The 15,664-nt window shown below is 46.5% G+C and overlaps 1 protein-coding gene across 2 annotated transcripts in view; it reads right to left on the bottom strand.

Annotated features, from left to right (window-relative positions):
* CIB2 (calcium and integrin binding family member 2) overlaps window positions 1–5,870 on the bottom strand; it is a 41,332-nt gene extending 35,462 nt beyond the window's left edge. The window contains exon 1 of one of the 2 annotated variants that reach the window (XM_081170712.1): window positions 5,414–5,870. In XM_081170712.1, coding sequence (XP_081026838.1) covers window positions 5,414–5,464 — 51 coding nt within the window. In that variant the 5' untranslated portion in view covers window positions 5,465–5,870. The remainder of the gene's footprint in view (window positions 1–5,413) is intronic. The other variant, XM_081170711.1, reaches the window with a different exon arrangement.
* Window positions 5,871–15,664: the final 9,794 nt, after the last annotated feature.

The raw sequence follows: 15,664 nt of genomic DNA, 5'->3' as shown, positions 1-15,664 counted from the left end.
CACCCAGTCAGGGGCATAGGAAGGGGGGTGCAGGGGCTGTGGTGTGTCCCGGGTGCCACCCTGACGGGGGGGTGACAAAATGGCTGGCGGCACTCACTGCAGGGCCTGCAGTGCGCACAAGCCACACATCTTGGCGCCCACAGGCTCCGCGCTGTCCGCCGGCTGCTGTAGGGCGGCTGAGGCCCAACGGCACGCTCCATCCCTCCCTGTGCCGTCCGTATAGGGACGGGATGGGGCATGTGGCACCCATAGGGATGCCCCAAGTGGCTGAGAGTCTTCCTCTGCCGCTGCACCCAGTGAGCTCCAAGGCCAAGTGGGAATTCAAACCCTTGTCTCTCCCAGATCATAGTCTGAGTCTCTAACGACTACACTACTTTGGCTCTATTGATATGATATGATTTAATATATTTGATTTAATATATTAGCTATATTAAATCCTGGGAAGGGGGAATCCTATTCCATATCGAAACACGATGTTTGCACAAATAGTTGGTTGAAAATGTCCCTGTGGATACCCATATTATGGTTTCATTTAAGAACATTCCTGTCCATCCAGACACTGGGTGGCTGAAAGATAATGTTCCTTGGATCATTTATATTATTTAGCTGTGAATATATCCAGTTGTTTTTAAAGTTTGTGTAGTTGTTTGCAGCCCTGAACTCCTTTAAGAGGAAGAGCAGGATTGTTGTTATTATTATTACTACTACTACTACTGTTATTATTATTGCTATTTCACAATGTGGATGTGTGAGAGGTGAGTGCTGCCAAAGCCGGCATAGATAAAACTCCAGGCTCACTGCCAGTTGCTGTCTTTTAGAGTTATTTACAAAGTTCAAAAGAAAGTTTCCAGAGCTTCAAAACATGTCTGACCTTGTCGGCTAAGATGCCTCGTATGGGTTTTTTTTTACTTTTTTTTCCCCAGCAGGCTAGTCGGTGGAAACCCCGCCTCTGATTTCCTCTGTTCAAAGAATAACTAGTTCCGGGCTCAGCCTCCCCCCTCCCTGCCTCTTCTTCGCTGTCGGACGACAGGCTACTAATTATCTCTTTAGGCTCTCTATAAGTGCTGGTCTCTCCCCTTAGCTCTTTTGCCGTTTGCATCTCCCTGACAGGATGTACAAAGTGGCTTATGCATTCCTTATTTATTTATTTGAATGGATGGACTTTGCTGGCAGTATAGTCTGGGTACTTCTAGAAAATCTGCATCTATAGTCCTGCTTAGGTTACCAGCCTGGGGATTTTGGAGTTACTTTTATTTGAAATTGCATTTGTTGTACATTATTTATAATCCGTATAAGCTGATGTTTCTGTGCCTCTCTGTTTTATCCACAAATCCACCCAGAGGCCCTCTTTGGTCCTTAATACATTTTGTCTCCAAATAAGGCCCTCGCATAAACCTGAAGCTCCACCCAACCTGACCCTTTATAACCCTTTATAACAGAGTTAACTCCTGGTCAGCTGATGGGCCATTGATGCCCTTGTAGGTCAAGTGTCATGTATCCAAAAGAATGAGCAGTCTTTGTTTAATCTCCCTCCATCTTATTGGGTCAGTGAAGACAACCAGCTCTGCTCGAATGTAATGCACTCAAGATACTGTATGGTGAAGGTCTCTGCTCCCTGTTTAAAACCACGTTGCAACAACTACAACCAGAAATCAGAAACTATTTATACAGTGGTACCTCTGGTAACGAACATCATTCATTCCGGAGGTCCATTCTTAAGCTGAAATCGTTCTTATCCTGAGGCACGCTTTCGCTAATGGGGCCTCCCGCTGCACGTGCACCTCCGGCGCGCGATTTCCATTTGCATCCTGGGGCAAAGTTTGCAACCAGGAGCAGCTACTTCCGGGTTAGCAGAGTTCGTAACTCAAAGCATTCATAACCAGGGGTGCCTCTGTATTCTCTGGGGGTAAGAAACTGGCAGCCAAGGAGGCTGAATCCCTTTCACACCTGTCCCAACCATGGTCACACACCCATTATTTACCTGCTCAGCTTAAAATAATAATAAAGGGGCAAGGTTCTAGCCCTCATGTTTAAAGAGGAAGACAAGGCCTGCTGAGAACATTCACACGGGACCGGCTAACTTGCCAGACTTGCTCAGGCGTTCCTGGAAGCAGAGGCCCGTGGGTCCACATTCACTTCATGTTTCCGTTCACTGCATTTCTGCTGTAAAGTCTCATAGGGATCTCATGCGAGGAAGAGGTGCAAGATTTGCATGCACTCAACTGATAGACCACCTTCTACTGAATCTGCTGAAATGCTGAGCGCACTCTCGGAGGCTCTCCTCTGAACCCCCCCCCCACCTGAAACCAAGTGAACGCTGGAGGCTGAGGAAGTGCAGGGAGGCAAGCTGTGAATTGTACTGGTGAACTGTAATGAAATAACTGGGGCCAGGTATGAGTGATATCAGGTGGGTGTCTTCCCAGTACTCTCTTAGGCAGCACCTGCTAAAAATATCTAGAACACTGATGTGTTCTTGGTTATTGCTGGATTTAATTCTCTGATTGCTTTAATTGCTTTTACTAATAATTTTATTCATAGAATCATAGAATTATAGATGGAAGGGATCCTTTGATCATCTAGTCAAACCCCTCAAATTGTTATAGTTTTATTCTATTTGTAAACTGCTTTCAGGGCTTTTTTTCTACAATCAAGTGGCATATAAATTTTATGAAATGAATAAAAATAATTAAATGTGAGAATATTATGCCACTGCTTTTTCATAACTGGCAGAAGGCCAAGTCCTGTCTGGTTAACGTATTAAAGTTATTTGAGTGTCAGCAAGCACAGAATGGCCAGCTGATGCTGTATGCCTGGACTTCCAATAAGCTTTTGATATTGGGACTGGGACTGTCTACTAACATTTTATTGACAGGTCAAAAAAGCTTTTGATGAATTACTTGTCTCCCCAGACTCCTGAGCCAGCTTGGTAGGAATGGAATTAGAGGAGAGTTTCTCTTACAGAACAAAAGATGGCTTGAAACAGGAATGGAGAGCAGGAATAAACAAGCTATTCTCCTGATTGGGGGGGGGATGGATACTGCCCCCCCAGGAGTGAGCAGTGAAGGAGCCAGGTTTGCTGAGGATGCCAAATTGTTCAAAGGGATTCAACCAAAAGGGAATTGCAGGGAGTTCTAAAAGGGTCTCTGCAAAACGAGTGGAACTGGCAGGTGAAACTCAGTGTGAGTGCGAGCAGAGTGATGTGCATTCTTGCCCCCTGCCCCCCGTTCAGCGAGAGGGGGGGGGTTGTGAAATCTGGGGTGCCATTAAGAAGCCATGGAGGGCAGCAGGGGGAGACAGATTTAAGCCACAGGGTGCAACCTACTATGACATTTGGTTGGACTTCCACAGCAGAGCTTCCTGATGGATTCTCCCCTGTGTCAAAGAATGCTAAGAGGCAGGATGACGCGCCCCCCCCCCCAAGTCTATGGGTAACATGGGGAAGAGCCACATGGGGGAGACCAACTGCAGAGCACAAATTTGATTCAACCCTAAAGCCTTGTGTTCATAAACTAAAAATTGTAGGATGTATATATCACTTTTCAGGCAGGCCTCACAAAGCAGTTTACATAAGATTATTCCAGTCATAACATTCATTACAAAAAAGTTACACTACATAATAGGAAAGGAAAGTTGTTTGTTTAGAAAATGCTGTTACTGCTTTAAAAACGGGTTAGACACATCTGGACTGGTCTGATTCTGTATAGGCAGGTCTTTCCTTGAGGGAGAGAGCTCTCCTGTGACTCTGAGCAGGCAGACTTTTCTCGCTTCAATCCTGGTGTTTCCATGGGGGGATGGAAGTGGCCCTTTCCCACAGTCCTGGAGAACCACAGCCAGTCAGTCCAGAAAACCCTGAGCTAGGTACACAAATGGTCTGACTAAGGAAATGGGAGCTTTCTATTCATCTCACAGGGATGTGTAATGATAAAGGGAGGGAGGGGTGTTCTTTGCAGGAAAAGTAGAATATAAATGGTATGACTATAAAGTGGAGATGTCAGGGGTTGAACTTCGGACCTTCTGCTCACAAAACAGGAGCACTGCCATGGAGCTATCACCTCTCTGTAAATTGCTAGCTCTCTTGGGCTGTCATCATAGACAGGTGAAAGTTGCATTGGACTTGGTGAGGCTCTTTTTTCTCTTACCAAACATACAGTGGTACCTCGGGTTACCTATGCCTCAAGTTACATATGCTTCAGGTTACAGACTCTGCTAACCCAGAAATAGTGCTTCAGGTTAAGAACTTTGCTTCAGGATGAGAACAGAAATTGTGCTCCAGCGGCGCGGCAGTAGCAGGAGGCCCCATTAGCTAAAGTGGTGCTTCAGGTTAAGAACAGTTTCAGGTTAAGTACGGACCTCCGGAACAAATTAAGTACTTAACCCGAGGTACCACTGTATACAGAATTACACTGTTACACTGCAGTTAAAACAAATGTAGCCCAAAGACCATGGGTTGGCAAAATATGGTTCGCGGGCCGAATCAGGCCCAATTGCCTTCTAGATCCGGCCCGCGGACAGTGCGGGATCCAGGCAGCCGGCATAGCGCGCGCATGCACAATGGTTTTTGTGACTCCGCCAGGTTTGGGGGTCAAAAGTGAGGTGGGCGGCTGCTGGAGACAAGCCCCTTCTCCGCCCGTCGCACGCGCAGCAATCTTTTCTCCCGGGGTGGGGGAGAGGGAAAAGGAGCCACCGTTTGGATTTCAGGAGGGGCAGTTGCGGCGGCGGCCGGGGCTCAGAGGCGCCTCGGGACTCAGCGACGCCCGCCGGAGTCTGTGGCAGCGGTGCTGGAGGAAGCGGGGCGCGCCTGGGCGCCTGCACTGGTCCAATGCAGCTCTGCGCTCTGCTGGGGAGGCCGCTCATGAGCTACGCGGTGCGGGCCAAGGAAAGGTAAATCACCTCATCTTCCCTCACGTGGGGAAAAGAACATTTTTGCTTGAGCGGCGCCGGCCTGACTTAGTGTGGCCAACGGCTTTTCCCTTCACCCACGCATGCGCACACGCTCTCCAGGGCTGACAGGAATGGCACGCTTACCCACACCTTACGAGAGAAATAAGAACTGTCAATGTATAAAATGCAAAGGAAGCAGCGTGGGTGTATGAGGGAACACCCCCCCCCCAAAAAAAAGTCACATTTGGGCAACGTTGGGGCTGGTCCCAATAAGGGGTTTTGCCAAAAATGTGGGTCATAATCATGGCAACATACAGTCTGGCCCCCCACAAGGTCTGAGGGACAATGGACCGGCCCCCCGCTGAAAAAGTTTGCTGACCCCTGCCCAAGACCACCTCAAAAGCATCCAGTATTTTGTGCATTGGGGGCGGGGGGAGAGGATTGCCACCCTGGATTTTCTGTCTCTGGCAAGAGAATATATACAGAGCAGCAGGGCGACATCCCCGTCCCCTGCAAGGCAAGCGCCGCTCACCTGGTAGGCATCCAGCTGTTCATCGGTAAAGATCGTCTGCTTATTGCCCATCTTAAAGGGGGACTCCTCTCCGCCCGCACAGGTATCCCATGGCAAGATTCAGGAGTTCTCTGTCCTGCAGGCATTGAGAGCAGACGTGCAACTTGAGGAGCGAGCGGAAGAGAATCCCCGCGCCCGCATCGCGGAGGCTCCCGCCTGCCGTCTGGGCAGCAGCAACCAGCAAAGGCAGGAGGCAGGGGGTTAAAATCCCACGCGAATGTCGCCCCCGAAGGCTGCCTCCTTCACTGCCCTACGTTTTCCTCGGGTGCAACGGAAGGGTTTCTCCGAAGGGCGAAAATCTGATGCGGAGCTTCCAGGGTCTGGAGAAACCATCTCGGCTGCCTCCGATCTCCAGCGCCCCCGGCGAAAGACCCCTCCCTCCTCTCTGCAGCTTCGCGGTGCGGGAAGGCTCTCCACCACTAGGTGGCAGCCAAGAGCCCCTTTTGAATAGAGACTCGCCTCCGCCCAACCTGCTTGGGGCCGAGGAAGATCGCGCAGCGGGGAGCGGGCCGACTTCGGAGTGTCACGGAACTCTTCTTCAGGCGTGATGCTAACCGCACTCGCCAAAAGGGCGGGGCAGAAGAAGCTGCTGCTTGTAGAGGACCCACCTGAAACAGGTTGTAGGGCAAGGATGGCCAGTGGGATGCTCTTCATGGGATGATGGACTACAACTCCCCACATCCTGGCTAATGGGCCGTGGTGGCTGGGGCTGGTGGGAATTGCAGGGCACCACCTTGGCCCCACCCCTACTGAGACTAGCTTGTCCTCCCTGCAAAAAAGAGGGTGGGCTGTGATATGCCTTCCTCATGCTGCTGTAGCATGTAAGTATTCCCCTCCACAGCTAATAACAGTGCCAGGCAAGGCCTCTTCCCTGCTTCCTCCTATTACCAAAAAAGAAAATGACTTTGGGTGCACCAGACATTGGCTGTGTAGGCACCCTATATTTCATGCACACAACCTCCACCAAAGAATCCTGGGAACTGTAGTTTGCCAAGGGTGCTGGGGATTGTAGCTCTGTGAGGTGTAAACTACAGTTGTCAGGATTCTTTGGAGGAAGTCCTGTGATTTAAATGTACAGCATGTGTGCAGACATGGAACATGTAGTTTGCTCTGAGCACATCAGATTTTTCAAGCTCCCTGCCTGTGTTCAATGAGTTCAGACATATGAAAGAAAGAAAAGGAAAACACTGATATAGTTTAAAGAAAGTAAATCTGTTCCCACTGTAAAATCCTAGTTGATCAATAGAATTACACAGGCAAACATTTAGATCCCTTTAATCATGAGATTACCTCTGTAGCAATAAGCTTGTAGCTTTAAAAATAGTGTGTCCTTGTTTGCTCCTGTCTTAGGGTGGAGAAAGGACAGGCAAGATCCAGCCAGGGACTCTGGATCCTTTCAAGAAATCGATGGGAAGGAGAAGCAGCTGAATATGACATTGTGATTGCCCACCGTACTTAAAAACAGAACTTGGGTCTTATATCATCTTTAAAAACTAACCAAGTTACTGCAGCATACACCAAGGATCTTTTTCTGCTTGAAGGCCACATGCTGGCAGTGGGCAGGGTCACTGGATGTGACTCTTCCCTTTCCACACTGTGAGGAGTCATCTGTTGTTGTTTAGTCGTTTAGTCGTGTTCGACTCTTCGTGACCCCCTGGACCAGAGCACGCCAGGCACTCCTGTCTTCCACTGCCTCCCGCAGTTTGGTCAAACTCATGCTGGTAGCTTCAAAAACACTGTCCAACCATCTCGTCCTCTGTCGTCCCCTTCTCCTTGTGCCCCCCATCTTTCCCATCATCAGGGTCTTTTCCAGGGAGTCTTCTCTTCTCAGGAGGTGGCCAAAGTATTGGAGCCTCAGCTTCAGGATCTTTCTTTCCAGTGAGCACTCAGTGCTGATTTCCTTAAGAATGGATCGGTTTGATCTTCTTGCCATCCATGGGACTCTCAAGAGTCTCCTCCAGCACCATAATTCAAAAGCATCAATTCTTTGGTGATCAGACTTCCGGGTTGGTGCGACCAGCTAATGGCGGATTCCCTCCGAACTCCGGAGGGAATCGGCTCGGTGGAGGAGGGGTCCTGCCGCGGCGATGACGCAGGGACCCTTAGAAACCACAGGCGCAGATGCCTGTGGACTTGGTGACTCGGCGGGCACCATTTGCGCCCCCTCCGACCCACAAAGAAGCCTTTTTAAAGGCTTCGGAGTGGGTGGCGGAGAGTGGCGTGGTGCTGTGAGTAGACCGCTTCTTCCACGGAGTGAAGCCGCAAGCCATGGCTGGAGAGCGCTGACTTCTTTCCTTGATCATTTGGACTCAAAATGTAACAACCCGTGAGTAATACAGAATTTGGAATTAAAATTCTTTTCAACTGAATTCGGTACGACCGGGGGAGGTGCCAAAAGGAAGTCCGCCTCCCCCCCCTTGCAGGCAATTTAAAGCAAGAATTAAACAACTAAGATCGAGAGACTGTCTTTCTCTTTTTGAGATAAAATTCTTAATTTCACGATTTGGACTTATAAGTTTATCGCTGGAGGATTAGAACTGATCTTTAGAGTTGAAGTGTAACCTCCCCCCCCGGACCCGGGAGTGACCCGTGAGGGAGCCTGTGAAGATATCTACAGAGTTTGACAGCTGTCAACTGAGCTGTCAAAGTCAGGAAATTCCGTTTTTTGTTACTTGTGTCGGTTACTTTTGTTACATTGGACTGTAAGCTTTTAAAATTAGAGTGGCAATAACAACAAAATAACCTGATTGTTGGAAAAAGAACACTTAGTAACCAAAATCCCTCTAGAGGGGATTTGGGACATTACAATGGCTGCAGATGGAAAATTACAAGCAGAGCTGGATAGGGTCTTTGAACTCCTGGGAAAGCTGCAAGAGCAGAGTCTTGTTATGGCTACGAATCTGACAACTTTGAATTTTAAAATAAACAACTCTGCTGAAGTGGTGGACCTGACTCAAGAAGAATCTACAGCTGGGAAGCAAGATATATGCGCCGTTTTGGAGGAATGTGAAGGAGGAGCAGAAATGATGCAAGTGAAAAAGGACAACCAGAGGCCTCTAAGGTCAGAATACAAGGAAGATAAAGTTCGGATGTCGAAAATTTGGTTTGAAATCGAGAATGAAGAGTGGGGATTCTTCCCCATGGGGAGTCCGGAAGACTTATGGATTACAAATTTGACCAAGGTGAAAACTGGAACGTTTGGGACATTTGGGATATTTGGACTTGGAAAGAACAAGAAGCAAGATCTGGACTCTTCCTTTGAATATGGAGGACTGGTTGGAAAAAATCTGGACCCTTTTGGGTCAAAGATGCTCCGAGATCGGATGTTCAACATAAAGGACAGTCAACAAAACTGGCTGAAAGGGACTGAAAGAGACTTAAAGGCCTCGGATGTGATAGATCCAGGCTGAGAACTGTTAGATTGAAGGACAATTTTTTAGGGATCAAAACCGGGGGAGGGGGGGAAGAGCCTTAGAATCCAAAGGGTTACAAGTATATGCTCTTATTTGTTAAGATTTTTTGTAAGTATTTCAATAATTGGGAATTTCGTGAAAGGGAATGTGGATTGATCTTAGAAAAAGGGGTTGATGTTGGGTACTAAAATGAAATATAGAAGTTTGAAATTGGTTAACTAAGATGATTTAAGTAAAATATTAATAAGGGATTAATTTGGGCACAAAGAACTTGCTGGGCTAAACTTTAAATGGGGATGCAAGAAGGGGAGGTGGGGGAAGTCCGGGAAAGTGGTTAAGAAAATAAGATTTTAAAATTATATGTGTTATTTGTGTGTAATGTTGATATGTATGTTTATGTTTTTGTGTGTTTGTCTTAAAAAATGAGAAAATCCTAATAAAAATTTTATATATAAAAAAAATTCTTTGGCAATCAGCCTTCTTTATGGTCCAGCTCTCACTTCCATACATCACTACTGGGAAAACCAGAGCTTTAACTATAGAGACCTTTGTTGGCAAGGTGATGTTTCTGCTTTTTAAGATGCTATCAACTACAGTGTTCCAATTCCTATCACCCTCAACAAACTACATTTCCCAGGATTCTTTGGGGGAAGCCATGTGCCACCAGGGTGCTTTCTTTGCCCACCTATCCCCAAGGCATGTTTATGCAGAAGTGAAGTCCCTCTGAGGTCACACTTACTCCCAAGTTAGTGGGCCTGAGACTTCAGCCTGACAACCCCAAAGGATGTTTGACCATTGCTCCCATTGGCTGTTTTGCAATATTTATCCAAGCGAGATAAACTTGCCATGTGACATCAGCACATTTCTGTGGGTGCTGCTGTGTTATCCGCTCCACCATCTTTCATCATGGGTGTTGCTTCAGCTTGAATTGTTTGCAAATGGCCAACCAATTGCCCAAAGATTGCATGGCCAAATAAAAATTTATCACAGGCAAGCAAAGGTTTTGCAGATAAAGCCTTGGATCAACATTGTTGAAAGCGTACAGGACTAGGAACCAAGCACCTTTCTGCATGTGTTCCTTTGTTTGCATCAGGGATGGGGAACGTGCTGCCCTGCAGATGCTGCTGATTCACAGTCCTCCTCCTTAGCCATTCTGGATGCTGCTGATGGGATATAGCTGAAGGAGCGTCTCCACCCCCATTGTTCTGCCTGGACACTGAGGTCCAGCGCCGAGGGCCTTCTGGCGGTTCCCTCACTGCAAGAAGCCAAGTTACAGGGAGATGGCCTTCTTGGTAGTGGCACCTGCCCTGTGGAACGCCCTCCCGCCAGATGTCAAAGAGAAGAACAACTACCAGAAGACATCTGAAGGCAGCCCTGTTTAGGGAAGCTTTTAATGTTTAACAGACCACTGCATTTTAATATTTTATTGGAAGCCACCCAGAGTGGCTGGGGAAACCCAGCCAGATGGGCGGGATATAAATTGTTGTTGTTGTTATTTGGGAGTCCAACATCTGGAGGGCAACAGGTGGGGAAATCTGCATTAAACAGTTTCTCTCCCATCAGTTTCTCTGACCACAGCAACCCTGCCTTCTCTGGATCTGTCTGGAGTGTGCTCACTGCCACCCCTCCAGTCCATTCCTAAACTGATGCCCAACACTGACTGGTCTTCTCCAGCCAGAGACCCTCCACATGCTGCTGGACAAGAAGTCCCATCATCTCTGACCATTAAGACTGGACTGATGGAAACACAGGTTCTTCACCTCTGGGTTGCAGACACTCCACTCCCCCCCCCACCCCCGGAACAGAGATCATCTTTTTTCCCCTGGGGAAAAGAACATTCCGTTGACTCTTTTTGCAGGGGGCATGTTCAAATTTCATTTGCATAACCTCCCAGTGTTGTCATAAATCTTCAGCTCCTTCCTCAGGGCCTCTAAAACACAATGATTTGTGGACATCCAATTAAGCAGAAGGTTGGGAGGTTTGTGCAGTGCAAAGTTAAAACTTTCCCAAGGAGGAAAGTGCTAGAGATGGCTATAGGAGAGGGAGGGAGGGAGGGAGGGAGGGATGGATGGATGGATGGACTGATTGACTGAATTTCCCCAGCCACTCTAGGGAGCTCCCAACAGAATATTAAAAACATGATAAAACATCAAACATTAAAAACTTCCCTAAACAGGGCTGCCTTCAGATGTCTTCTAAAAGTCAGATTGTTGTTTATTTCCTTGAGATCTGATGGGAGGGCGTTCCACAGGGCGGGCACCACTACCAAGAAGGTCGTCCCTGGTTCCCTATACAGTGGTACCTCTGGTTACGTACTTAATTCGTTCCAGAGGTCCGTTCTTAACCTGAAACTGTTTTTAACCTGAAGCACCACTTTAGCTAATGGGGCCTCCTGCTGCTGCCGTGCCACCGCCGCGCAATTTCTGTTCTCATCCTGAAGCAAAGTTCTTAACCCGAGGTAATATTTCTGGGTTAGCGGAGTCTGTAACCTGAAGCGTATGTAACCTGAAGCATATGTAGCCCGAGGTACCACTGTAGCTTCACTTCTCACAGTGAGGGAACTGCCAGAAGACCCTCAGAGGAGGACCTCGGTGTCTGGGCTGAATGATGGGGGTGGAGGTGCTCCTTCAGATCTATAGGGCCAAGGCCATTTAAGGCTTTAAAGGTCAATACCAACACTTTGAACTGTGCTCGGAAACACACTGGGAGCCAATGAAGATCCTTTAGGACTGGTGTTACATGGCCTTGGCGGCCGCTCCCAGCCACCGGTTACTCAGAGGGTGTCAGTCCTCAGAGGTTTATCTATTCAACAGGCTCAAAAAGTCGCTGACTTGCTAAGCTGTTCAGCTGTGTTCTTTGCCATCTGTCTGAGGACAGAAACAGCCACATATTGCACGGGGCTGGGCCCAGCTGCTTGGCTGCTTGCGGTGAAGGTCAAGTGGGTGCCTCTGCCACCCAATTTGACCCACACAAGCCAACCAGGCTGGCAGCTGTGTCTTACTTCACCACGCACAACCGTGTTCCCCCACCACACATAAGAGCAGGAGAACACAGATCAGACACATGGTGCAGACAGCTCTGTGCTTCAACATCTCACATGGTTTTAACTGTGGAGACGCAGCACACAAATAAAATGATACACCTGTGGCCTGAAGCCAATGATAGGGCTGGCCCCAGTATTGCATGTTGCAAACCTGAAGTGCAGCCACCTCCACTCACTTGAAGGGGGCTTCAGTTTCAAGTGGGCATTAGATTGCAGCCATGGATCTGAAGTGTGATTATGCAGAACAAGTCCTGTGGCTTTGAACGGGGCTCATTCTCGTAAGCATGCATAGAATGTAGGCATAGAGCCCAGTGGAATGAGAGGTCTGTCCAGTCTGGCATTCGGCTCTCACAGCCACCAACCAGACATCTGGCTCAGCATGGGTTCAGATCCGGCCCATGAGGCCATTATCCTCAAACCACAGCCACCTATCGCACACCTGGCATTGCATGTGGCACAAGGTTGCGGCAGGTGGAGACATCAGGTGTGGGGAGGTAAAGCGCTCTCTCGATTGGCATTGACGAAGGAAAGTAGGATTTGGCCCCACCACATCTGCTGGTGGGTAGCCTCAGGGACCTTAAAGCAAGCCACTCTTTGCAAGCCATTCTGGGCCCTTTGAAGTTCTTGCTTTGGGACTTCAGTGCACTCAGTCATCTGATATTATTGTAACATCAGGTGTTTGACAGGTGGGAAGTCCTTCTCCCCTGCCAATTCTGCCCACGGCACCTTCCCCATTGTGGGAAATATGCATCAAGGCATATTGCCTCCCGCCATGGAAGCATAACATGTAGCCATTGTGCCTGGACACAGGATATTGTGACCCTGCAACCAGGTACCATGTTTATTCAGCAATAACTGCTACTGAATTCCCAAGTAAGCGAGCACACAATATGGCAGTTGGGCATCTTTCCTAAAAAAGTAAGTTTTCTCAATGCACATCAGGATATAGCAACTCTGTGGAACAGGCCAGTTGGAAGTAAGCACCATTCAGGGAGACTTCACGCATTTTAATAGAGTAGCAACCCTATTACAAGAAATGTTGATTAAGCATATGGATTTTAGATGGCTAATTGATCTGTCAATTACATTTGCAAGTGATGAAAACAATATTTCGGTGTTATTGTGTCCCCCTAGAGGTTTATTGAAAAAGTAACATTAGCCGGGGAATTTTCCACTCAGAGCCTGAGAAAGTCTCACAGCAAAGCTGTGGGAGCGACCTTGACTGTCAGATAAAGTGCCATGGATGAAAAACCAACAAAATCTGAGGACAAAACAATGAGATCAGGCAGAGTCAGATACCAACAGCCTAGCACAACACAGCATCAACGCAGGGCATCTGCTTCAGGGGCCCCCCCTGTATCACAAGGAGAAGGGATGTCAGAAGAAGGTTTCACCTCTGTTTTGAGTAAGATCTATGAGACATTGGATAAACTGAGTAAACAAGTGGCTGAGGACACAAATAAAATTGATCAAAACACCACAAGTATTAACGATTTGAGCCAGAAAGTGAATTTAAATACAGACTCTATCGAAAAATTACTGCAACAGTCAGAATCGAATCAAAAGACAGCACAGGAGGCTGAAGAAAAAGCAGAGGCTGTAGAAGGAAAGATAATCCCGATAAGCAAACAGCTGGGGGACCAGCAGGTGCGGCTTGGGGTTCACCAGGAACTTCTGTCTATGATTGAATTGAAAGAAAAACAGACCAATTTGAGGGTCAGAGAAAGATAGTCTGTGTGACTTTTTGACACAGGAATTTGCAGATTTCTGGAAATTGGATGACAAGCAAGATTTCAAAATAACAAAGGCTTTCAGACTTGGAAGAGGAGGGAGGAAGAGGGTGAGAGACTGTCTGATTACCCTTCGATCTAAAGAGGAGCGAGATAAAATACTAAGCCTACATTACCAGAATACTTTGATAATACAGGAGTCAAAAGTGGAAATATTCAAGGATATTCCGAAACATCTTTTGGACCTCAGGACTAACTACGGAGATTTGGTGACTTTACTGAGAGGAAACAATCATCTTTAGGTGGGAATTCCCTCAAGGCCTATCTTTTAGCTTTAAAGGTAAGAGTTTAAAATAAGATCATTGGAGGAGAAGGAAAAATTTCTGAGAGACCACGAAGAAGACCTGCAAAAAGGAGTAGAAGGACTGCCGGCAGCCTTACCACCAGGATTACTAGACATAGTATCACTACCTTTGGGAGTGGACAAGACAAAGAAAGTGATACCACCGTCAGAAGAGGAGGAACTACTGGGAGCTGTTGGAGGACAGTAAACCTAAGTACATCATGTCTCTGCAACTATTAAGCTGGAATATTCACGGATTTAATTCCCCAGAGAAAAGGAAAAAAATCTTTCACATACTTAAGAAGGAACAATTGGATCTAATTTGTCTACAGGAAATGCATGTGACAAGGCTGCATAGGAAAATATTGATTAATAAGAGATTGGGCCAAGAATTTATTTCATCGGACAAAGTAAAAAAGCGAGGAGTGGTCATTTATGCAAAAGAGAGCCTGTCACCGAAATTCGTTTTCAAAGATGAGCAAGGAAGATTTATTGCAATTGAAATTCAAACACAAGGAGAAAATTTTTTGATAGTAGGTGTATATGCACCGAATGAGGGGAAATCTACATTCTATAAGAAGTTGCATGAGACTTTACTGGACTATATGGACTACAGCATCGTCTTGATGGGAGATATGAACGGGGTGGTATCTACAAATATGGACAAGTCGCAGAGACAGGTAGTTACTAAAGATGGCAGACTACCAAAGACTTTTTTTGAATTGACTGACAATATGGATTTGATTGACATTTGGAGGACCAAGAATCCCCTGGGGAGAGAAGGAACATTCTTTTCTGAAGCCCAAAAGACATGGACAAGAATTGACCAAATCTGGATAACTAGAGGACTGGCACCCAAGGTCAGGAAGGTAGAGATCTGCCCAAAGACGTGCTCCGACCATAATGCCGTGAAAATGGAGATGAGATTAACATTAACTGGTTCCTTCAGATGGAGGATGAATGACACCTTGTTTAGAGATCAAGAAGTGATTAAGAAGGCCCAAAAAACTTTGAGAGATTATTTTGAGATAAATTTGAATACCACTGTGGAAAAAAGAATAATTTGGGATGCAAGTAAAGTAGTTATGAGGGGATTTCTGATCCAACAGAACTCATTTAAGAAGAGAGCCCAGAATGTGAAAATAGAAATTTTTTTGGATAAAATAAAAGAGGGCGAGAAAAGATTGAGATCAAAACCCAACTCACAAGAGATTTTGAGAGAAATAAATTATCCCAAGTGCAATATATGAAGATGATGAATCAAGAAATTGAGTGGAAAATTAAACAAATGAGACAAAAGACTTTTGAATCAGCAAATAAATGTGGGAAACTGTTAGCTTGGCAGATGAAGAAAAGACAAAAACTCAACACTATTACTAATTTGGAAGTTGAAGGGAAAAATATTGAGAACCCAGTGGAAATTAGAAAATGTTTTCAGAGGTATTTTAAACAACTATACACACAAGGGCCTCAGAAAGAGTTTGATATAGACCAGTTTTTGAAAATAAACGGATTACCAAAAATCTCGCAAGAAAATAAGACAATCTTGAACTATAAAATTACAGATCAGGAGGTGGAAGGTGCCATTCAGAATATGCAGTTGGGAAAATCTCCAGGGCCGGATGGCTTAACCTCAAAATATTATAGAACTTTGAAGGATTGGATAATTCAACCACTAAAGGA

This window comes from Podarcis bocagei (genome assembly GCF_964188305.1).
Source record: "Podarcis bocagei genome assembly, chromosome: 14".
Taxonomy (NCBI): domain Eukaryota; kingdom Metazoa; phylum Chordata; class Lepidosauria; order Squamata; family Lacertidae; genus Podarcis; species Podarcis bocagei.
Note: the sequence above shows the minus strand (reverse complement) of the source record. Positions and strands in the feature narration are given on the sequence as shown.